Source organism: Micromys minutus, assembly GCF_963924665.1.
Source record: "Micromys minutus genome assembly, chromosome: 1".
Classification (NCBI taxonomy): domain Eukaryota; kingdom Metazoa; phylum Chordata; class Mammalia; order Rodentia; family Muridae; genus Micromys; species Micromys minutus.
In genome coordinates this window covers 151,066,584-151,091,490 of record NC_137969.1, presented here as the reverse complement: position 1 = coordinate 151,091,490, position 24,907 = coordinate 151,066,584, and the positions used below count along the sequence as shown (strand labels likewise).

Sequence of the window (24,907 nt, the reverse complement as noted above, 5' to 3'; positions counted from 1 at the left end):
ACTTAGTGGGACTGCAGGAGAGCACTCTTAAAAACCCAAAGGCAACCTTGGCTGCTCCAAAACACATTCAACTTTGAATGAAACTAATTCAAATTTATCAAAATATTCATGTTTATGGGCTGGAGAGATGGCTTAGTGATCAAGAGCTCTTTCAGAGGACCCAAGCTCAATTCCCAGGAGCCACATAGAAACTAACCGCTATCTGAAACTCCAGGGGATCCAATACCCTCTTCTAGCCTACATGGGTACTGCATACATGTACATAGACATATATGTAAGTGAAATACCATACAAACAAAATACATTTTAAATATTCATGCTTAGATAAAATGTCACCGTACGAAAGTTTGTCTTACACTCCAATACTGAGAAGCAAAGAAATAATGAGAAAAAATAAATTAAAATGTTAACTGGCCATGAATGTAAATAAAGTATAATAATTTTATTTGCTAACAACTTAATTTTCACAGAAGTTCACATAAGACAATGTGCTAAGACACACATAGGATTAGAAAATTGTAAACAGAAACAAACACAATTCAGCTATGACTGAAAATTTTGCATGAAGCCAGGCCTTTAATCCCAACACTCAGGAGGCTGGTTCAAGGTGCCTTAGTCTACATAGTGAGTTACAGGACAGCCAAAGCTATGTAGAAGAGACCCTGTCTCCAACCTCCACCCCATCCCCCATGAAAAGAAAGAAAATTATATGATTGGAGTAGTGAGAAGTTATTAAGATGACCACTAAAACATGTTTGAGAAATGACTTAAGATAAAAGCTGGAGATAGGGCTCAGTAACTGAGTTGCTGCCTGGAATGCACAAGGCCCTGGGTTTCGTCCTCAGCACCACAGGATAAGAGTTAAAGCATGTCAATTTGTGCTGGGACAGTTATGGTTAGGATTTTTGTTCTTTTTCTGAAACATGCTTAAAGATACCCCTAATATATGCTTCTTGGGTCCTTTTACTGGTACCTGAGAAAGGTTCCTGAAATATGTCTAAGTAAATGTTTTTATAATTTCAGGGATTTTGATTTGGTATAGAACATGCCAAATAAACAACTCAAGAGTTTTATCTGTAGAATCCAATAATTACTCTCAAGAGTGCTTTTGTTAATACCCAGCACTCTGACTCCCATTTCTTCTCATACACTCACAACCATGACAGTACCGTCCACACACCAATAACACGTTTTTTCCTGTGGGAGAGAGAGGCTCCAGCACTGGTAATAAGTTAGGAAAGAAATGCAAACATGCCAATCCCATTCAGCTACTACACTTGCAAGAGACAAGAAGCATTCATTGTTTCCTCCTGAACAACAGTTCTGTATCTTTTTGCCGTTTTCTGAAATACTTATCTCTGTTTTGGCATAATTAGTAGACCAAAGTCAATGAAAATCAGCATTACCATAGTGACTCCATAACTCTTGATGACATAAAAGAAATGCCTTTTCAAAATAATCTTTAGAAGGCTATTTTATCTAAACCATCAGTTCCTTTAAACTTAGGAAAGTGACAGGGAGTGGAGACACATACACACATACATTCCAGTGTCACATATATCCTCCAATAGCACAAATGTATGGCGCACAGCTGTGGTGAGAATTATTAAATGAGCTAATACATGAAAGTCCTAGAATAGCATGTAACACAGCAGGCCTCCAGTCATCAGCACATTCCAAGGACCTGCCCAGTATGTTCCTCAGAAAGCAGGGAGGGATGAGTGGCAGAGAGAACAGAAAAGGTTCCCACCCTTTATGCTTACTTACCACCACCACACAAGTCCAGCTCCTAATCTATTACAAGAGAAGGCTCTAGACTGGACCACCTAGAGTCACTTTATAGAATTAACTCCTCTTGGTGTCAAGCATGAATGGATAACTGGGGTTTTTCCTGGATCCTCAAAGCCAAGCCAACGATACTAGTCCTTCATGGATAGACAGATTACTGAGGGTTGAGAGACAGACTCAGAAGAGCAATCCCACTCATATCAGAAAGAAGATGACTCAATGACAAATTAGAAGCAAACAATAGCAGAAAAATGGTATCAGACTGACTTAACACAGCCCTGCATTTAAAGCAATTTCTATACTCTAAAATACAATCCCTTCTTTCCACAATGGACAACATTTACAAAGAAAAGATGGTGAAGAAAGAGAAAAAGAAGATCCAACAGAAGTTCATACCTCTCTTCCATGTGGGTAGTTTTACTTGAAGTTATAGATTTTCCCAGTAAACCCAAGCCTTAAAGTTAACTTGGCCAGTGACACAGCTGTGCTTTCAAGACAAGTATATGAGCCAAACACAAGGCATTAACACAAGACTGTATTCGCTTTATTTGGAACTGAGGTATTTGTGTCATGAGATTTGCAAGGCATTAGCACACATTGGCATGACATCTGTGTGTGTTCTATATTGTCTTTATAACTTCTAATCAACCATTTTAAAAAGCATATGCTGAGTGTTATTAAGACCTAAAGAGTTAAGTAGTTTTCCAGACTTTTCATTTCATAACCCATAAAGCCTTCTGTATTTGCTCTTTATATACCATCTTCTAATATAATTTAGCCCCAAAGGTCTTATTTATTTAATTCTACTAGACAGCAAACACGGTGGATGCAAATCTCCAGTAGTTTAAGAATAGCTTCATCTAACGGAAATGACTATCTCTTTAACTGTTGTAGACAACCCTTGGAAAGCAGGTAGCAAATACTACATTAATACATACAGAATTTACTTTCATTACTACAGACCAGAGGGCAAGGAGTTACCCAAAGAACTTTCTATTGCATCTCTGCACACTGACAGTGTGCACGTACACCGTAAGTCAGATTGGCATCCCTGAGCTGCAGCAATACTGTGTGTGATGGCATCAAGACACTTAACATCCAAATGCCAGGATCTATAAATAACTGGGAAGACTAAAGAACAAAAATGCTGTTTACATATACTATATGTGTCTCATAGTAAACAAACAAGTTACATCATAGAGGTACAGTACAAAACCCAAACTAAAACAGCAAATGTGACTCTCCTACCTGAACGTCTTTGTATTTGTCCCGGAGGTCCAGGAGCCGGTGGTAAGCTTTGATGGCTTCCCCAAACTCCCCGACATCAGCACTGGTGAGGATGTAGTTTTCCCAGATTTGCCAGTGTTCATAGTTACACTTGAGCGCTTCCTGTAATGTTCTAAAGGCTTTGACTCTGTAGAAGGTCAAATTTCAGAGAAATGAACAATTAAGTCTTTTTAGTTAGGATAAATCATAGCTAAGCACACATGAACATGAATATGAATAGCTACTCTTCCATCTTGAATTAACATATTACTTAGGAATCAGATGTCTAAATAATACAAAATCACCAAGGTTCCCCATTCAGTTCAATGATGATCTGAGGGACAAATGGCACTCTATGGAAACAAGTCCTCCCAGATTTATGTATTACTAACAAGAACATTGTAACAAGGCATCAACCTCAACAAGAAACGATAAATTCAAGTCCCAGACTCCAACCTAGTAAACCACTGAACAAGGCTACAATCCCTTGATACAAATAGTGGGAAGCAGGGCAGTGGTCCAGGCGAATGTGAGGTCAAAACAAAAATCTCACACTCTAAATAAATCTACAAAACAAATTCTACAATTTTGAGGGCAGGGGGAAAAATCTATACAAAGATAGGACAGTGAACAAAATTACCAAACAGAACATAAAATTATTAAATTTAAGAACATTAAAATTTTTTTGTTATTTTATGTGTATGAGTGGTTCTGCCTATCTGTATATCTGTGCACCATGAACATGTCTGAAGTGTGTGGAGGCCAAAAGAAGAGATCAAATCTCCTGAACCTAGAGTTACAGATGGCTGCAGGCCGCTGTGTGAGCACTAGAAATTGAATCCAGGTCCTCTGGAAGAGCAGCCAGTGCATTCTTAACCACTGAGCCACCTCTCCAGACCCTAAGCTACTGTTAAATAGGAGCCCATCAGAGGGGAACAAGAGGTGTGAGGTAGGCAGAGTGAGGGAATGTGTGCAAAAGGACACACATGGCATAAAAGCATAAAGGTGGTACCTGGACAGAGAGAAGGGCGGAGTGGAGGAATAGCAACAACTAATTTTGTTTGAAAAGTTCTTTTCTTTTTGTAAAGAAGAAGAAAGGAAAAAGAGAAGGAGAAAGAAGGAAGGGAGGGAGGGACTATTATGCCTAGGGACAAGGCAAGGATATACCCTGTTAAAGAACAGAAGAAACAACACTCAGCGTGTGTCTAATACATTATATGTAACCCAAGGGGGGGGGGGGGGGACTGGTGAATTGGGAAAGAACACTGAGGAGTTGGCCAAAATTCAAATTAAAAAAAAATAAACAAAGAATAAGGAAATAGACAACAAGACTTAGATATAAATCTGATAGAAATTCCAAAATACAGGAATGCAAGTAAATGGCAGGATGCCATGTATCAAAGACGGTGGGTGAACATTTTTCAGAACCAAGCAAAGGTCTTTGTTCAAAAAAGTATACAGAAGATTCTAAGCAATATAGACATATAAAGTAAAATTACAAAATGAAAAGATCCTAATATTTAAAAAATAGCAACTGCAAAACAGTAGGTATTTCATCAGCAACAAGATGATAGAAAGCAATAAAATACATAATATTGCTAACATGCCCAGTGAAATTAAGTTAGCCTAAACTTGACTACCCAGCTAAACTTGCCACTCAAAAGGAAATGCAAAAGCAAACACATTTAAATGTACAAACACTAAGGCAGTATTGACTAATTTAAAGAACTATTATAGGATCCTTCCTTGTAAAAATAAAAAGAAATTCAAAAAGAAAAACAAAGTAGTTTTCAAAATGGACTGTTGCTGTGGACTGTCTCCTCCTTTCTTTACTCTGTCTCTTATCACCGGTTCCCTTGGAATAGGGAGCACTGAGACTCCTGTTCTACTTACAAACAAGTGGGCATCACCTCATCTTCTTTAAGAACAATTCAACAGGCAATAATCAATGAAACAGGTCCCTTGAGTCCAAAACTTTAAATGAGGGGGGTAGGGAGCTGGCTTTGTCTACAAAGCATTTTGCAAGCACAAGAATCTGAATTTGATCCACAGACCTACATAAAAATACTGGGTATGGTGATGTCTACTTATAATGTCAGCTGAAGGAGGTGGGGTCCAGAGGGTCCCTGGGACTCACTGGCTTGTAAGTTTGCATAATTTCTGAGCTCTGAGCCAATGAGAAAACCGGTTTCAAAGGGGGCAGATGGTTGTTCTGAAGATAACACCCAGAGCCCTCATTCATCCTCTACTTACACATGGACACACAAAACATGGAAATGAATTGTTTGCCTCTGTTAGTAGGTGTTACAGTAAATATTAAAAAATAAAAATGGTTTATCTCTTCCTCGGCCCCATGGTCCCACTCTGCGGTCCTGCTTCTAGTTCAGAGCCTCGGGCACCTCTGTCCCTCGGTCCAAGCTGCCCCCACAGTCTCTCTTTGTCTGCAGGACTCCCTTCCCTTGGCGGTTTTACTCAGCCTGTGACTGCCTCCGTCCCAGGGTGTTTCGTTACCCCAAAACTCAACACAAACACAACTCTATAGCCTGACAGCTTTTCATACAAGTCTATATATTCAATTCTCAATCTACAAACCCTCTACACAACAAGATTTCATCAATAGACAAAGATACAAACTGTCCTTCTATATGAGATATTAGACCTATAAAATCCTTATATGTTCATAGCTGTTTAGTGCAAATTAAGCCCACCTGGATCTAGTTCATCCTTCTGGTTCTCCATCTTGGAGTTTCCCTAAGTCCTCCTCCTTCCTCTCACCTCTGACCTCTCTCTCCACCTCCCTTACCCCACCCAGTCACTGACTCTCCTTTACTTTTCTGATTAAGATGGGAAGGTTCAGATGAAGTCACCTCATGAGTAGTAACTAGGGAGCCCTTCTTGGGGAAGTGGAATTAACAATAAAATACAAACAGCTTCAGGACAATCTACAGGTAGGAATAGCTTTTTCATAAGAAGTTTCATCTCTTGGAGTCATACGATTCTCCGCATGCATGGCTGAGAAGCTAGACTATGAAAGTTATACACATGAAAAATGTGTCCAAGGGCTCTGATACCTGGGGAGATCAGACGGGAAGGAGAAAAGGGCACAGCAGTGGTCACAACAGAACAGATGAAATCACTTTGTGATGTAAATATTGTTTTGGGGAGAATACTAATTATCTCTGAAATAATTTCATGAATCAAATATTACTTATGTCTAGAGTCACAGCAAACAAATTAAAGGACAATTCAGGCTGCTCTAGAATAGAACCTTTTGTATCGCTTATCAATTTTTACAATAATATTGCAGATTGTTTTATTCCTTAAATCTACATCTTCAGAAAAACTGAGTCACATATACATTTTATAAAAATGTCTAAGGCAAGCAGTTAATAAAAAAAAAAACTACCAGTTGAGTTGACCAACAAAGGTCTGTTTGTTTTTATCATGTAATGAAATTCAGGTAAAAAACTCTGGTAACAAATACCAATTTCAAGAGATATTTACTTTATTATTTATAATGTATACTTCATCATACATTAAATTAGAATTCAAAGGTTTATTAAGTTATTCTAACTTATGTACAAGGATAGGAAAAAGAGTTCGACACAGATTTAAGTATTTGGTTGGAGAAAAACCTTACAACTTTAAGGAAAAACCAAGTTCTTCACATTCGTCTCATGTACTTACTTTTGCTTCAATCGAATATAGGAAGTGGATAAATTATTCCAAGCCTCAGCATTCTAAAATAATAGATAGTCCAGTTAGAGAATGTTCTTAGGTAAGACACTTACTTAAACCAAAATACAACCCATTTTCCTAGTCTGTTAGGTACCCCTGAAAAAAAAAGAAAATTACAATTTTTAATAATGTATGTGAAAGAAAAAAGGCATAAAGCTAAATTAAACTTTATTTTTATGTCTTACAGTTTTTTTTTAAACCTAAACCAATGACATAGCCAACACATCACTGATCCAGAGTTCAGTTAAATTTTTATTTTCAAGTTTTGACATAGAAAATAGTTGGAAATTCACAATATAATTTAACTAATATGTCTATTTTATATATTCAAGTAAAATCAAGACTTACATAAATATTGATTTTAATACGAATGTTATGAATCTTACTTTGTTCTAATTTTAATAAAATATAATTCCTAACTGCCACACATAGGATTTTAAAATTAAATGGTACTGACTGCCCTTTCCAGATGTGGCAAAGCTAGTAGCTGGCTAGCCTCCTCACCATAAATGTACAAAGTAGACAAAATAAGAACTGTTTGAGGAGTCAGTCAGCAGCAGCCCAGGAGTGACCCCAGGAGAGAAAGTACTAAGGTGTATCAGCAGTTAGCAAGGCCTTTGTCCAGACACACTCAGGGCTCCCACACAGACAGGCAGACACCGATCCCAGCAAGCAAGCCCACTGGTATAAAGCAAGGGGACCAAGCTGCAGGGTTGAGAAGGCAGTTGGAATCTGCAGCTAAGCACCATGGGAGAGAGGTACGAGAGCAAGTTCTAGAAAGTTCAGTAAGGCTGGGCAAAAAGCTCTACTACACGGCAAAATTTTCTGAGATCTGGGGGAAAAAAACTATCAAAATGCTTTGTGCTGAATGAAAATTCTGGAGGCCACACAGTGCCTGTTGTTTCGAGGTCTGAGCAAGCAGGAGCAAGAGTTCTGACTGTCTAACCATGATACTCAACTCTGTCCAACACAGCTACCCCCAACAGGACTGTTATAACCTAGAAAACAACAGCCCAGAATCTGTCCTAACAAAGCTTAACTCATCCACAAGTACCTTAACTGAATGTCAAAATAAAACTCAGTCTACCAGAGGAAAAATGAGGAAATGCAGAGACTTAACAGCCACACACAATGTAGCCAGGCAGGAGGCAAACCCAGCACTAAGGAGGCAGAGGCTGGAGGACTGGAAGTTTCAGGTCAGCCTGGGCTACACCATAAGTTCAAAGCCCATATGAGCTATGTAGGGAAGACACTGTCTCAAAGAAAGAGAGAACTGAAAAAGGATGGAGGGATGGGAGACAGAGGGAAGGCCAAATAAATTGGTAAAGATGCAGAGAAGCAGGAAAATTTCATCCATAACCAAAGGAAAGATTAATGAAGACAAAGCAAAGATGGAAGAACTGCTGACGGACACGTGAGGACTGGGTCGTGAGACATGAGAGAACAGGACTGAGCAGGGGACTGCTCTGAAAGGACCAAAGGGAAAGGAAATGCTCAACTCCTCATCTGCAGTTAGCTCAAGGGACACTCCGCAAACCCGTGGGAAATGACAGGAGGGGTATCTCTCCCCCTGAATGCTGAGCACCGGAAATATGACAGGGAGAGGCCATACAGCTCAGTAGTGTAAGATGCTTACAATTAGAATGCAGAGAAAGAGGAGAAAGAGAGGCTCAGAGCATGTGCAGTAAGTATGGCCTAAGTTCAATTGTCATCACCAGTCCACTGAAGAAACAATGGCCAAGGTGTCTCAAATTTGATGATTTATTCAAGTCCATAAACCTAAAAAATTTAAAAGTTCCCAAGAAAGGCATATACAAAGAAAAAACACTACCTTTTTAAAAAGGTTAAAAAAACAATCATAGAGGCAGATATAATAAAGAGATATTATACACGAGAGGGGAAATGTGTCCAAAATACACAGCTAATATATAAAAAGAAATTCTTTTTCTAAGTTCTGCTAATATACTACAAAATCAAATTTAACCCCAGTAATACTTATAACAAGTTCAAGCTATTTCAATTCAGGTTTTTACAAACTATGCCCACATAAAGATTTGTGCACCCCAATTTCATCAGAACCGGCGGCCCACCCACAGGTCGCTGGGTGCTAGGAAGAGCTGCAGGAGGGCTCTCACTCCTAAGTGGAGGGGTGAGTCCCCTCACCACTGTCTACCCTAGGAGAGGCCACCCAGAACTCTCAGGGTACAGGTGGCGGTGCTGCCTGGGAGCACACACTTCTGGACCCAAGGCCAGACCCAGCCCAGCTGCATCAGGACTGAGCACTGCCAGCTGAGCTCACAGCTTATCTAGAGAGACGAACACCCAGGAACAATCTCCCTCTGGAGACCACGGTCCCACAGACCCACAAGAGACAAAATCTCCAGTAAGAGACAACAAGATCACCTACCATCACCTATATCAAGATGGCAAGAGGCAAGTGCAAGACTCTAAGAAATGGAAAACAAGACAACACGGCAACATCAGAACCCAGTTCTCCCACCACTGCAAATAGTGGATATCCTAACTCACCAGAAAAATCAAGATTTAGACCTAAAATCACATGGCATGATGATGATGGAGCTCTTTGAGAAGTGAATAAATAACACACTTAAAGAAGTACAGGAAAGCCAGGAAAAACCATGAAAACAAATTGAAGCCCTTAAAGAGGAAACACAAAAAAAAATCACTGAAAGAGATACAGGAAAGCACAAACAGGTAAAGGAACTGAAAATGGAATTGGAAACAATGAAGATATCACAAAGAAAGACAACAATGAAGTTGGAGTCATAGACACAGCATCACCAACAGATACAAGAGATGGAGGAGAGGATCTCAGGGGCAGACACCATAGAAATCATTGACACAACAGTCAGAGAAGACACAAAAATCAAAAAGATTTCAAACCAAAACATCCAGGAAATCTAGGACACGATGAGAAGACCAAACCTATGGATAATACATGTAGAAGAGAGAGAAGACTCCCAAATGAAAGGCCCAGTAAATATCGTCAACAAAATTATAGAAGACTTCCCTAACCAGAAAAAAAAAAAAAAAAAAAAAAAAAAAAAAAAAAAAAAAGATGACCATGAACATACAAGAAGCCTACAGAACCCCAAATAGATTGGACCAGAAAAGAAATTCTTCCTGACACATAATAGTCAAACAACAAATGCTCAAAACAAAAAATACAAAAAGCAGTAAGAGAAAAAGGTAACATATAAAGGCAGACCAATCAGAATTACACCATACTTTTCAACAGAGACTATGAAAGCTAGAAGACCCTAAACTGACATCATACAGACCCCAAGGGAAAACAAGTTCCAGCCCAGGTTACTATACTCAGCAAAACTCTCAATCACCATAAATGGAGAAACCAAGATATTCCAGGACAAAAGAAAATTTACACAATATCTGACCACAGATCCAGCCCTACCAAGAAGAAAAGATGGAAAACTCCACAAAAAAAGAGGAAAACTTCACCCTAGGAAAATCAAGAAACTAATCTTCTTGCAACAAACACCAAAGAATAAAAGCATACAAACATAACTACACCTCTAACAATAAAAATATCAGGAAACAACAATCACTTTTCCTTAATATCCCTTAACATCAATGGACCCAATTCTCCAATAAAAAGACATAAACTAGCAGAATGGATATGTAAACAGGATCCAGCATTTTGCTGCATATAGGAAACTCATCTCAGCAACACAGACAGACACTACCTCAGAGTAAAAGGTTGGGAAAAAACTTTCCAAGCAAATGGCCCCAAGAAACAAGCTGGAGTAGCCATTCTAATATCGAATAAAATATATTTTCACCAAAATGTCATAAAAAATACATCAAGATGAACTCCCAATCCTGAACACCCATGCTCCCAATACAAGAGCACCCACATTCATAAGAGAATCTCTACTGAAGCTCTACTAAAGCTCAGAGCATATATTACACCACACACAATAATAGTGGGAGACTTCAACACCCCACTCTCATCAATGGACAGACCATGGAAGCAGAAACTGAACAGAGACACAGTAACACTAACAGAAGTTATGAACCAAACGGATTTAACAGACATTTATAAAACATTTCATTCTAAAAAACAGAATATACCTTCTTCTCAGCACCTAATAGCACCTTCTCCAAAAGTGACCAGACAGTTGGTCACAAAACAGGCCTTAACTGTACAAGAAGATCAAAATAATCACATGAATTCTATCAGATCACCATGGACTAAGGTTGGACTTCAATAATAACAACAACAACAAAAAGCCCACAAACACATGGAAGCTAAACCATGCTCTACTCAGGGATAGCTTGGTCAAAGAAGAAATGAAGAAAGAAATCAAACACTTTTTAGAACTTAACGAAAAGGAAGGCACAACATACCCAAACTTACGGGATACAATGAAAGGAGTGCTAAGAGAAAAATTCATAGACCATACACTAACAACTTGACAGCACAACTGAAACCTCTAGAATAGAAGCAGATAGACCCAGGAGAAGTAGATGGCAAGAAATAATCAAACTCAGAGCTGAAATCAACCAAATAGAAACAAAAAGAACTATACAAAGAATCAACAAAACCAAGAGCTGGTTCTTTGAGAAAAACAACAAGACTGATAAACCCTTAGCCAGATTAACCAGAGGGCGCAGAGAGTATCCAAATTAACAAAACCAGAAATGAAAGGGAAGACATAACAACAAAAACTGAGGAAACTCAGAAAATCATCAGATCCTACTACAAAAATCTATACTTAACAAAACTAGAAAAATCTAGAAGAAATGGACAATTCTCTAGACAGATACCAGGTACCAAAGTTAAATCAGAATCAGATAAACCATCTAAACAGCCCAATGACTTCTAAAGAAGTAGAAGCAGTCATCAAAAGCCAAGGACCTGATGGATTTAGTGCAGAATTCTATCAGACCTTCATAAAAGACCTAATACCAATACTCTCCAAACTATTCCACAAAATAGAAATAGAAGAAATACTACCCAACTCATTCTTTGAAGCCACAATTATGCTCATTCCTAAACCACACAAAGACCCTACAAAGAAAGAGAACTTTAGACCAATTTCCCTCCTGAACATTGCTGCAAAAACACTCAATAAAATTCTTACAAACCGAATCCAAGAACACATCAAAACAATTCTTCACCATGATCAAGTAGGCTTCATCCTAGGGATGCAAGGATGGTTCAATATACAGAAATCTATCAATGTCATCCACTATATAAACAAACTCAAAGAAAACCACATGATTATCTCTCTAGATGCTGAGAAAGCATTTGACAGAATTCAACACCCCTTCATATTTAAAGTATTGAAAAGGTCAAGAATTCAAGACTCATTCTTAAACACAGTAAAAGCAATAAATAGCAAACCAATAGCCAACAGCAAACTAAATGGTAAGAAACTTAAAGAAATCCCACTAAAATCAGGGACTAAATAAGGCTATTCACTCTCTCCTTACCTATTCAACATAGTACTGGAAGTACTAGCCAAAGCAATAAGACAACAAAAAGAGGTCAAAGAAATACAAATTGGAAAGGAAGAAGTCAAACAATCACTATTTGCAGATGATATGATATGATAGAATACTTAAGTGACCCCAAACATTCTACTAGAGAACTTTTACAGCTGACAAATACCTTTAGCAAAGTGGCTGGGTATAAAATTAATTCAAAACAAATCAGTAGCCTTCCTCTACTCAAAGAACAAACAGGCTGAGAAAGAAATTAGAGAAATGACACCCTTCATAATAGTCACAAAGATGATAAAGTACCTTGATGTGACCCTAACCAAGCAAGGGAAGGATCTGTACAAAAAGAACTTCAAGTCTCTGAAGAAGGAAATTGAACAAAACCTCAGAAGATGGAAAGATCTCCCATGCTCATGGATTGGAAGGATCAACATAGTAAAAATGGCCATCTTGCCTAAGGCAATCTACAAATTCAATGCACTCACCATAAATATTCCAACTCAATTATTCATATAGTAAAAAAAAGGCAATTTGCAAATTTGTTTGGAATAATAAAAAACCCAGGATAGCAAAAACCATTCTCCACAATAAAGAAACTTCTGGGGGAATGTCCATCCCTAGCCTCAAGCTATATTACAGATCAATTACAATTAAAAAAAAAAAAAACCTCATGGTATTGGTACAGAGACAGGCAGGAAGATCAATGGAATAGAATCAAAGGCCCAGAAATAAATTTACACACCTATGGTCACTTGATCTTTGACAAAGGAGCTAAAAACATGCAATGGAAAAAGAACAGCCTCTTCAACAAATGGTGCTGGTTCAACTGGCACTCAGCATGCAGAAGAATGAAAATAGACCCTTTCTTATCTCCTTGTATAAAGCTCAAGTGCAAGTGGATCAAAGACCTCCACATAAAAACAGGTACACTGAAACTAATAGAGGACAAAGTGGGGAAGAGCTTAGAACACATAGGCATGGGGGAAATTTTCTGAACAGAACACCAATGGCTTATGCTCTAAGATCAAATCAAGACTCAACAAATGGGACCTCATGAAATTGCAAAGCTTAATACCAAGGATACTGTCAAATGGACAAAACAGCAACCAACAGATTGGGAAAGGATCTTTACCAAGCCTACATCTGATAGAGTACTAGTATCCAAAATATACAAAGAACTTAAGAAGTTAGACTCTAGAGAATCAACTAATCCTATCAAAAAATGGGGTACTGAGCTAAACAAAGAATTCTCAACTGAAGAATATCGAATAACTGAGAAGCACCTAAAGAAATGCTCAATATCCTTAGTCATCAGAGAAATGCAAATCAGAACAACCCTGGGATTCTACCTCACACCAGTCAGAATGGCTAAGATCAAAATCTCAGGTGATAGCAGATGCTGATGAGGATGCAGAGAAAAAGGAACAACCCTCCACTGTTGGTGGGGTTATAAACTGGTACAACCACTCTGGAAATCAGTCTGGCGGTTCCTCAGATAACTGGACATAGTACTACCTGAAGACCCAGTTATTCCACTTCTGGGCATATACCCCAAAGATGAAGATGCTCTAACATATAATAAGGACACATGCACCACCATGTTCATAGCAGCCTTATTTATAAGAACCAGAAGCTGGAAAGAACCCAGATGTCCTTCAGTAGATGAATGGATACAGAAATTGTGGTACATTCATACAATGGAATACTACTCAGCTATTAGAAACAATGACTTTATGAAATTCCTAAGAAAATGGATGGATCTAGAGAATATCATCCTGAGTGTGGTAACCCAGACATAATATGCAGTCACTGATAATTGGATACTAGCCCTAGAAAGCTCTGAATGCCCCAGAAACAACTCACAGACTATATGAAGCTCAAAAAAAAAAAAAAAAAAAAAAAAGACCAAAAAGTGGAAGCCTCAGTCCTTCATGTATAGCACCCTCTCAGAGTGTGGCACACCTAGACCTTAAATCATTAATATTTCAAGAGCTAAGAGTATAGCCTTGTGGTAATTCTTGGTGTTTAAAAATCATTATGTTTAATCTATACACACCAAGAAAACTGACTATTTCCATGTTACGTTTTGTTTTAAATGTACTTTATGCTCATTCTAACTAGTAAGATTTCAATGCATACTATCAAACCTTTAAAAAAAATCAAGTACTGACAAAAATGTCTTTGTATACTTTTATGCAAAAATGTTTTTAAAAATCTGTACATTTATCTCTTTTTTAAAATAAAGTTGTTTAAAAAAAAAAAGAATATCTGTGTCCCTTGTTTGTAGGATAGAAGAGGGGAGGGGGGGAGAGGAAGAAGAGGAAGCAGGAGCCTACCGAGGTGCTTCAGCAGGTGAACATGTTCACTGCAGACCTAACAACTGTGTTTGATCACTTACACCCACAGGATAGAAGGGGAATAATCAACTCCACATGAGGATTGTCCTCTGAATTGCACATGTATGCCAAGCACATTATCCCCCATCACACAAAAACTCGGAGGGAGGGAGGGAGGGAGGGAGGGAGGGAGGGAGGGAGGGAGGGAGGGAGGGAGAGCATTTGGCTGGTATTTAATCTTAGACAAAGGAGGAAAGAGCCTAAGATTTAGGTCTTCCACATTCACAGTGCAATACTGCTGTGCAGATGAAATGACGCCCTTAGTAATACCTCAGGTACTTTTTTTTCAGAAGTTGATGTTAAAATACAACATGGAAAACTATGGAGCCCTGAACAGCCAAAGCAACTGTGAAAGAGAACCATCTGGGTGCCCACACTCACCATTCTCTCTCCCTCCCTCCCTCCCTCCCTCCCTCCCTCCCCCTGTTTCTCAAGACATGGTGTCTCTGTGTAGCCCTGGCTTGTAGACCAGGCTGGCCTCAAACTCATAAATCCATCTGCCTCTTTGTCTGGAGTGCTGAGATTAAAGGTGTGCACAGCCACTGCCTGACCAAACTCACCATTCCTAAACCTCCCCTCAAAGCTTCTGTGAGTGGTGCTGAGAACACAGAGACAACAGCTGATGAAACTGAACGGATATCTGTATGTGAAGGAATGAAACTGAACCCTTCCTTATGCTTTAAACAAAACTCTGTGCTATAAAAAAGTCTTATAGACTGAAGAAAGTCTAGAGCTGAAACTGCACAAACTCTTAGAAGAAAGGGTAGGGACAGCACTGAGATTATAGCTCAGTGGTCAAGCCTAGCCCCCAAAAACTCAATAACGAAAGAAAAGTCATGAGATCTCAGCTTTGGTGAAAGATCAGAAACAAAGGAAAAGAACAGATGAGTAAGAAGTCATCACTGGGCACGGCCGTGCAGTGATCCCAGCATTCAGCAAGACCAGAGTTCAAGACCAGCCAGCCTGAGCTGTACAGTGAAAGCCAGAACAGCACAGACAATAAAAAGACCTAGTTTCCAAAAATTCAAACCAACCAAAAAAAAAAAAAAAAAAGAAAAAAAAGAAAAAAAAAAAAGGTAATTTTTTGGGCCAGCAAGATGGCTCAGTAGTTGAAAGCCTGAAGTCCTGGGTCCCCAGAACTCATAGGAGTGAACCAAACTCCAGAGAGCTGTCCTCTGATCTATATACACACACACACACACACACACACAAATAATAAGGGTCAGATACTATGCCTGATAACCTCAGTTTCCTGGATACATATGGTAGAAGCAGAGAACTGGCTTTAACAAGCTGTCACATGACCTCTACACAGGTGTCATGGTATTTACACTAAAGCATGCATGCACACACAGGCACACAAATAAACACACTCAGATGCACACACAATAAGTTGATCCTAAAAATAAAGTAAGAGAGGAGCTAGGGAGGTAGCTCAGCAGTTAAGAATACCTGGTGCTCTTGCAGAGGACCCAGGTTCAATCTCTAACACCAATATGACAGCTCACCACTGTTTCTAATGCTAGTTTCAAGGGATCTGATGCCCTTTTCTGGCCTCCATGGGCACTAGGAACACATAAAATGTGCTGCAAAACATCTATATACATAAAAAAAATTATAATTGTTGTACTTTAAAGGGTACTATGAAGAAGTTAAGAATGGGCTGGAGCAGTTAAGAACATTTAGGTTTGATTCCCAGAACCCACATGGTGGCTCACACCATGTGTATTCCAGTGCTAGAAACCCGATGCCTTCTGACCTCTTTTGCTTGAAAGCACCAGACATATACATGGTGCACATACATACAAGCAGATAAAGCATTTGTATACACAAAACAAATCTTTAGAAAAAGTAAAAACACAAAAAATGGGAGGGTACCAGCTACCATTCACAAAGTGCCTTATAGTTAGAATACAAAAAGAATCCTTACAACTCAACAATCACAATCAATTTTTACATAGGCAAAGAATGTTAATAAATATTCCCCAAAAAAGACATTAAATCAACCAATAAAAAATGCAAAATATTCAACATAATTATATATTAAGAAATATACACTGAAGCCATGAAATACCTCCTAAGAGAAAGTAAGTGATGATAAAGATGATGAGAAACGAATCCTTACTCACTGCTGGCAAGTATATTAAAAATGTCCTCTGGAAAAGTTTGGCAGTTCCTCCTAGGTTTGACCACATGACCACTAGTATATATGCCAGAGAAATGGGAATACGAGTCTACCAAAAACTGGCAAATAAGTTCATGGCAGTAGCATTTCAGAAATGCACCACTGTAGAAAAGATGCAAATGTCATCACTGATACGTGATACGTGTGGTCTGCCCTAACAGTGGAAGATCACCTGTCAATAAAAAGTTAATGAAGCGCTAATGCAGATTACAACATGGATGGCTGTAAATCACAAATTAAGTAGAAAAAATTAGCCCAGCTATTCTAAACACAGCACAATTCAAATAACTTAAAGACAAAGCAGCTGAAATAAGAAAAGAGGGCAAAACAAACTTACATCGGGTTCTAGGGTCACACAACGCTGAAATGCCTTTGCTGAGCCACCATAGTCTTCCAAGGCCAAGTAGGCACAGCCTAGAGAAAACCAGACCCCAAGCTGCAAAGATCAAAAGTCAAAGTTATTCAAATGCATACACACATTTAGAGATACGATCTGAACATGTTTAAGATACATTTAAAAATACACTTCTATGCAGAATGCACAACTATATAGAACATTTGCTTTGGGTTAAGTTTAACTGCAGAAAATTTAGTGGAGATCCAATTTTCCATGAAAATTTCAAAGCAATGAAAGCATTGCTACATTAATATTATAAATACAGTTGGTGTTAAAGGTAATGGGCAGCTTTGTTTATAGGCCTTTATATTTTTGTCTTGTATTCTAAACCTGGAATTAGGGCTGGAGAGACGGCTCAGTGGTTAGAAGCACTGATTGCTCTTCCAGAGGACCAGGGTTAAATTCCTAGCACCCACATGGCAGCTCACAGCTAGTTGTAGCTCCAATTCCAGGCACCTTCAAACATACATGCAGGCAAACGACCAATGCAAGGTAGAGTAATTAATTAATCTTAACCTGGAACTAATGACGTAAAAAGAAAACCTATACAAGGTCTCAGCAGACTCACAACTGATCAGCTCACCACAAACACAGGACAAAACTCCACTTTCCTCATTCCTGCAGACAACCTCCACTGTTTAACCAAGAACAACCTCCCAGACATGTATCTGTATCGGCATGGCTGCTAAAAACTTGGAAAACATAGGGTCAGAAACTGGCTGCGATTTGAAAAACAGGCAACTACAAAAATATTCTTTGCAGCATAGTTTCCTAAAATTCAATAGACCCTGTCAAAGGGACTGTAACGTAACATTCAATGGCATTAGTCAGAAAGGCAGCTATTGTGAGCTAAGTTTGTCTTCCTTTCAGTCACAAAGCCAGCAGTGGATGGAAACTTCTTCCTTACAGACTGAACACATAGGCAGGGATAGTGGGAAAGGAAATGATATACTCAGCACCTGTCTTCACCTTCCTCACAGGCAGAGGAGGAGCTAACTCCATACCTCCTCCCCAACCTACACAGTAAAAACCTGCTCCACAAGGGCAGAGACCTGAAAGCTCTCAAGCAGAAAGATTTTTAGCTGATAATTAGAGATAAGGCTTTGAAAGCAACTATCCCAGGGCAACTTAACACTTCTCTCAACACACAGGAGGCTATAAATAACCACCCAAGGCTTCCCTTATGCAGAACAGATTTGGTAGAGGGTAGGTGAAGGCTGCAGAGGGTGGTGTGCATCTGGTAGGAAGAAGAGCAAAGAGACTCACTAGAAACTAGTTTGTGTCCTGAACAATGGGACTGCCACATAAAGACAGCTCCCCATTTTACTTTCACCTAGCTATTGAAGAGAATGGGTGAAAAGAACTATTCAAGGCACCAAAATACATTCCCTGAACATGACGCAAGACCCAAGTCCCACCTCCCAGACAAGCTCAATTTTAAACTTTCAAGCTGCTTTTCATCAGTTCTTGGGTACACTCTTGTTTTTAACATCTCTGAAACAAAGACAAATCTGGCTTTTACTTGTTTTCTTGGCTTTGATTATGATTTATTACAAAGGCCCAAGCTGGTCTCAAACTCACAGACCCTCCAGCAGCCTCTCAAGTGCCAGGACCACAGCCAGGCATTAACAGGACCAGCAGCAGTTCTTTCTACACAAAGTGGTGCTTATAATGTAGGCGTCCCTTCCAAGATGGCATAGAGAAAAATAATTTAAACTCACTTGGAATGAAGACTATCTCACTGAATTCAAGGACTAAATTGGGAATACTGAAGATTCCTATATGGCCCTCAACAGAAAAAACCAAATAAGTAAACAAACAAACAAACAAGAAGCAAATAATCTTCCCCAATGGATGATATTTGGAAAAAAAAAAAAAAAAAGGCTATAGGAACTCAAGAAACAAATGGAAAACTTCACCTTTTAAACCTGAGGAAAGATTAGCAGATAATGCAGATAACAGCACCTCTAGGCCACCCTGGTCAAATGAAGCTTCTTATTTACTTTTACGTCTCAAAGACCAGCCGATGCTTTATATCCAGCATATTAAATTCCTAATATAAATTTAGACATATGATTTAATCTAGTGTAAAGTATTAATGTGGTTCTTATATCCTTTACCTTTGGTTATTTTTTGCAATTGCTTTAATAATTTGCATGCAATGAAAATCTCAAGATCAGTTAACTATTAGTTTGCATCTATCAATACCAGGTAACCAGGAAGTAAAAGCCCTTGAAGCATCTTGGCCCTGAACTCATAGACAGCTCTCAGCTTTAAACTCCAGGGTCCCCCAGTTGCTATGGCTGGCACTGTGCAACATCATTACTTTTTATTTCTCAGTGGAGGTCTTTAGAATTTGAAGAACTGCCGACAATGCTTGGCAGCTCTTACTTTGTTTTAAAGTTTTACTTAAACTACCATTATCAATAATGACTGATGGTCCAGCAAATAACAGCATTTGTCAAACAAACCTCACAACTTAATGATGGCCAGAACCCATGTCAAAAAAAAAAAAACAAAAAAAAAAAAAAAAAAAAAAAAAACCAAAGCCAGCATGGGGGCACATATCTAAGGTCTACATGCCTATGAGACACACAGCAGAGAAGCTTGTGCCTTGATGTGCCTAAAGATGAAAGGAGAAAATCAATTCCTGCAAGTTGTCTGCTGAATCAGTCACGCATGCGAGTACACATGCACACCTCCCCACACACATGCATGCATGCATGCACTCACTTACAAAGGCACACATGCACCAATACTATATATATATACATATATATACACACATATATATACACACATATATACATAATAAACAAGTCAAGAAGCCTCAAAACTTTCACCCAAGTCTTCAAAATATAGCTGAATTCTTTAAGCTCTAAGATTACTATGACTTAGTCCAGAGCTCAGAGCTGCTCTGGTGGTTACATTTTCTTTTAAGTTTAATAATATTTAACTCTAGATACCCAAAATGTGTCTGCTCAAACATGTTAATATGAACCGCTTGAGAAGTTTTATATCCACCCTTTTCCCTGCCAAGTCTTTTAAAACTGATGTGATACCACTGTCTCCTCCCTTTAAAGTTCATCCAAAGACTACTAATCTAAGAGCCACTGAAGTAGACATTTCTGGTTCAACCACTCAGTTATGTCACATGATGTTTTTCTGAATGCTGTCTTGGGAGGGTATATGATGTTTAGAAAGAATGGAAATGGAACCCCACAGACAGTGAGAGATGCTCCTGCATTGCTATTCGTTCCACACTTCGCTTTGGCTTTGTAGAGAAAAATGCACCAAAGAACTTTTTGTGGTATTCTGGACGATTCTGGACGCTTCCACTGAATCAGAACAATTTAGCCAATCCTTGCTGTTTCTGTTGGATTAAGCCACCACTACTGATTTGTGTTTGGTGTTTGCTACTGAGCTGGACTGCTGGTATCCTGACAACAAAGAGTGGAATCGCCCCCAGGAACTTCTGAGCAGGTCCACATCCCCTTTCCTATTAACCTTCTTTTTCCACTACTCTGATCAGTGAGCTAGAAGGAAGGCTGAAACAGTTAAGAGCCCTAACTAATGTAGGTTTTGAGAAATCTAAGCCTACAGGTGGCACCAACATGCCCTATGCATAATGGGTACATCTGCTTCTACTGTAGAGGAATTGGCAAGTTTTGATGGGTTGGCAATGCTGTGTAAGGGGGACAGCAAAATAAGAGGAACAGTTTCCTGCCTTGCTCCTGGAGGGGGTTCTCTGGTTTTGGTTCATAGCTTTCCATTGTATACCATTTTGAAAAAGATTGTGGGGAAAGCTGAAAACTCGGAAGGCTCATTCGGTTTTCTTGTGTTAGAAAGGACTACAGAGTTGGCTATGCACTTAGAGAGTGTGCAGATAGAGGATGACATACTTGGAAAGCAAAAGAGCCAGTGGGAGGAGAACAAGGTTCAGACTTGGGGTCTGAGACCAAGAATTTACCACACGATCAAAGAAGGAAGCAAACTAGGCTAGAAGGCAAACGTATTAAATCTGGAGAATATGGCATTCACAGGCGTTTCTGGCTGCTATGAGACACAAAGGTTTCCAGGATATTGTAGTCACTACTGAAAGGGAAAACATTGGTCTAAAGATTCTAGGTCCAAGAGATTCCTAAGAGGTAACCTCTTACCATTGAGAAATGACCGAGGGGCCTTTCAGTTTGAGACCCTGCAGCAAACAATATGAGCCATTTTCCCTTGGTCAGCCAGGAGGTACCAAGTGGACAAGAAGATCAAAACTAAGTACTTCTGATCTTACAGATGCTACAAAAAAAAGTGCAGCTCTAGATCTAGCCACAGATACACATCTTACACTATGCCCCAAAATTGAATGTTTCAAGGTAAACACTGGTGTTTATGATCCTTTACCTTCAGGAACAGTGGGAATAATCTTGGGAAGATTTATTATCCATCCAGATATTATAAATGGGAATAGCAAGGAAGATATAAAAATTATAGTATATATGAAAAAAGATGCAAATTAATGCAGGGGATAAATTTTCTCAGCTGTTATTGTTTTCTAACATAAAGAGCTAGGCCAATCTGGTGGGAAGAACCAGGGCTTTCTTTGGAAGGACTAGAAAATGTGTGTTCTGGCAAACAGCAATTAATGATCAGAGACTCAAACTAATGGTACAAATGAAGGGTGTTGAAATACAAGATTTGTTGGATACAGGAGCTAACATTAGTATACTTTCTAAAAGTCTTAGAATCCAGATTGGCCCCTTCAGGCTTACACACAGTTTATAGGACCTAGTAAATTATCACAACCAAGACAAAATGTCTAATGGATTACCTGTGTGGAACCAGAGGGCAAACAGGAAAGCAAGTCCTTATGTAGTTGATATAGCCATAAATTTGTATGGAAGGGATCTTTTACAACAATGAGCTACTCAAATTAATATCCCTGCCATTTGGGGATATCAAATGAGGAAATTAGGGGTGATATGGTAGATACTCCTGGGAAAAATATTAATACAGGTAATTGGGAACAACCACGAGACATCACAGGGATTGAGTTTTCTGAATTTATAAAAGGGGCCACTGCTGACATACCAACACCTTGCCCCTAAAATGGTTATCAAACAGACCTGTGTGGCAAGAGCAGTGGCCCATGACAAAAGAAAAATTGCAGGAACTTGAACAACTGATACAAGAACAGCTGGGGGCTCAACATACAGAAGAGCCAACTAGCCCAAGGGATTCCCCTGTATTTGTTATAAAAAAGAAATCAGAAAAATAGAGAATGATAACAGATTTAGGAGCAATGAATAAAGTAATTCAACCACAGGGTCCTTTACAGCCTGAACTTCCTTCACCTTCTTGTTACTGAGATCATGGCCTCTAATAATCACTGACTTGAAAGACTGCTTTTTCTCAATACCACTGCATGAGAAAGATAGGAAGGTGTTTGCTTTCTCAGTACCTTCTTTGAATAATATTCATCCCCTAAAGAGTTGCCACTGGAAGGTACTTACACAGGGAATGTTAAATAGTTCAACTTTAAGTCAATAGTTTGTGCAACAAATTCATAGGTAATTTCCGCAATCTATCATTCATCTTTACATGGATGACATTTTGTTGGCTGATTCTGATGAAGATACTTTAGAGAAAAATGTTTAAGGAAACACAAAGAATTCTGCCATGCTTTGGGGGGGGGGTGCAGTTTACAAATTGCTCCAGAATAAATACAAAGAGGAGATTCATTTAGTTATAAAATTAATGAACAAAAAATTGACCACAAAAGGTACAGATTGGTAGGAACCAATTGCAAATTCTTAACAATTTTCAAAAATTAATGGGAGATTTTAACTGGCTGAGGCCCACAATTGGATTGAGTACTTATGAGTAATTTGTTTCAAACATTACAAGGAGATTTAAATTTAACCAGTCCAAGATGTCTAACAGCTGAAGCAGAAAAAGAGTTAACTTTTGTAGAACAAAGACTGCAAGAGGCAAATGTAGATAGAATTGATCCTAAACTTGATTGTATTTTGGTCCTTTTCCCTTCAACTCATTCTCCTACAGGGCTCAGTATGCAAAGGGAGGATAGCATTAGGGAATAGATTATCTTAACTCATAAGAAAAGTAAAAAATTGAAGGCATATGTAGAAAAGAATTCTGAATTAGTTATAAAAGGTAGAATAAGACTACATCAATTATAAGAAACAGATCCAGTTGAAACTCTAGCACCTCTGCCTAATGTCATTATAGTTGATCAATGAAGACTGGCAAGAGTTTGTAGTAACTATGTGGGAGAAATTAATAACAAATATTCGAAAAGCAAGCACATACAGTTTATAAGAAGCACTAACTGAATTCTTCCACATATCATAAACAGAACATCAATTTCAGAGGCACCAACATTCTATACTGATGCAAACCAGATGGGGATGGCAGATTATAAGTCACACAAAATAAGCAAGGTGATCAAAAGCCCATATACTTCAGTTCAAAACTCAGAATGGTATACAATCTTTGTGGAATTGTTAGATTACCCTGAATCTCTTAATATAATTACTATTTCCTTATATACAAAAAGAGTTGTTTGGAATATAGAATGCTGAATTTGTTCCTGATAACTCAGACTTAACTTTGTTATTTATATAATTGTTACAGGCCACCAGAAGTAGAAACTATCAATTATGTATTATTCATATTCAGTCTCATACAAGTTTACTAGGTCCATCAGCTCATGGAAATAAGGAAATTGATAAATTACTAATAAAAAATGTATTAGAAGCCTCAAAATGTCATGTTTTATAATTGGCAATTATGGGGATACCTGCTCAAATTAAGACTGATAATGCTGTGCATATGTTTCCAATAAAGTGAAGCAATTCTGTGCATATGGCAATATAAAACATATTTCTGGTATACCCACAATTCTACAAGACAAGCAGTTGTAGAAAGAGCCAATAATTTAAGAGATGCTTATTAAACAAAAAGGAAGAGTAAAACTCCCCAGGGAAAGACTAAATAATGCTTTGTTAACTTTGTTTGAGACTCTGGGTTATTAATAAAACTGAGGAACTAAACCAACCAATATACTATAAGGATAAGTTGACACTAAAATGGAAACCTGCAATAGTTTTAAGTTGGGGATATAGTTATGTGTATGTATCTACAAGGACTGGAAAAAAAATACGAATACCAACAAAACTTATAAAGAGATGGAACAGACAACACAGAGATTAAACAACAACAACAACAAAAGTACAGCTTGCTTTCCCAGGATTTGGCCAATATCCAAGGTTTCATAGGGGACCCAAAAGATACCTTTGCCTCCAGACAAGTAATTTTAAGAACATGACTCTCCTATTACCAAAAGGTGGGACAGATGTTTTGGGTTGTTTGACATATTATGGTCATTTATAATCTAGAGTGCTTGGTTGGTTGTATTGGCATTAGGACAGCTCCTACTCAGGAACCTGGTATATCCATCACCATGGAAACAGCCAAAGCATTCCCAGGATACACCAGTTCAGAAGCCCACCTCCACCTGGGAGCAAGTCACTATCCCTATAAAAGACTGAAACCCCTCCCCACTCTCTCTCTCCTCTTCTTCTCTTGACCCTGACCCCTGTCCTTGTTCTATTAAACCTCTCCACGTAGAACCGT

General features: G+C 38.6%; 1 protein-coding gene across 4 annotated transcripts in view; it reads right to left on the bottom strand.

Moving 5' to 3' along the window:
* The window catches only part of TTC27 (tetratricopeptide repeat domain 27), a 129,353-nt gene that overhangs the window by 16,916 nt on the left and 87,530 nt on the right, over positions 1-24,907 (bottom strand). For all 4 annotated transcript variants that reach the window (XM_080909710.1, XM_080909711.1, XM_080909712.1 and 1 more), the window contains 3 exons: positions 17,198-17,296; positions 6,742-6,794; positions 3,037-3,202 (listed from right to left, as the gene is read on the bottom strand). In XM_080909710.1, the coding sequence (XP_080765836.1) occupies positions 3,037-3,202; positions 6,742-6,794; positions 17,198-17,296 (318 nt within the window). The remainder of the gene's footprint in view (positions 1-3,036; positions 3,203-6,741; positions 6,795-17,197; positions 17,297-24,907) is intronic.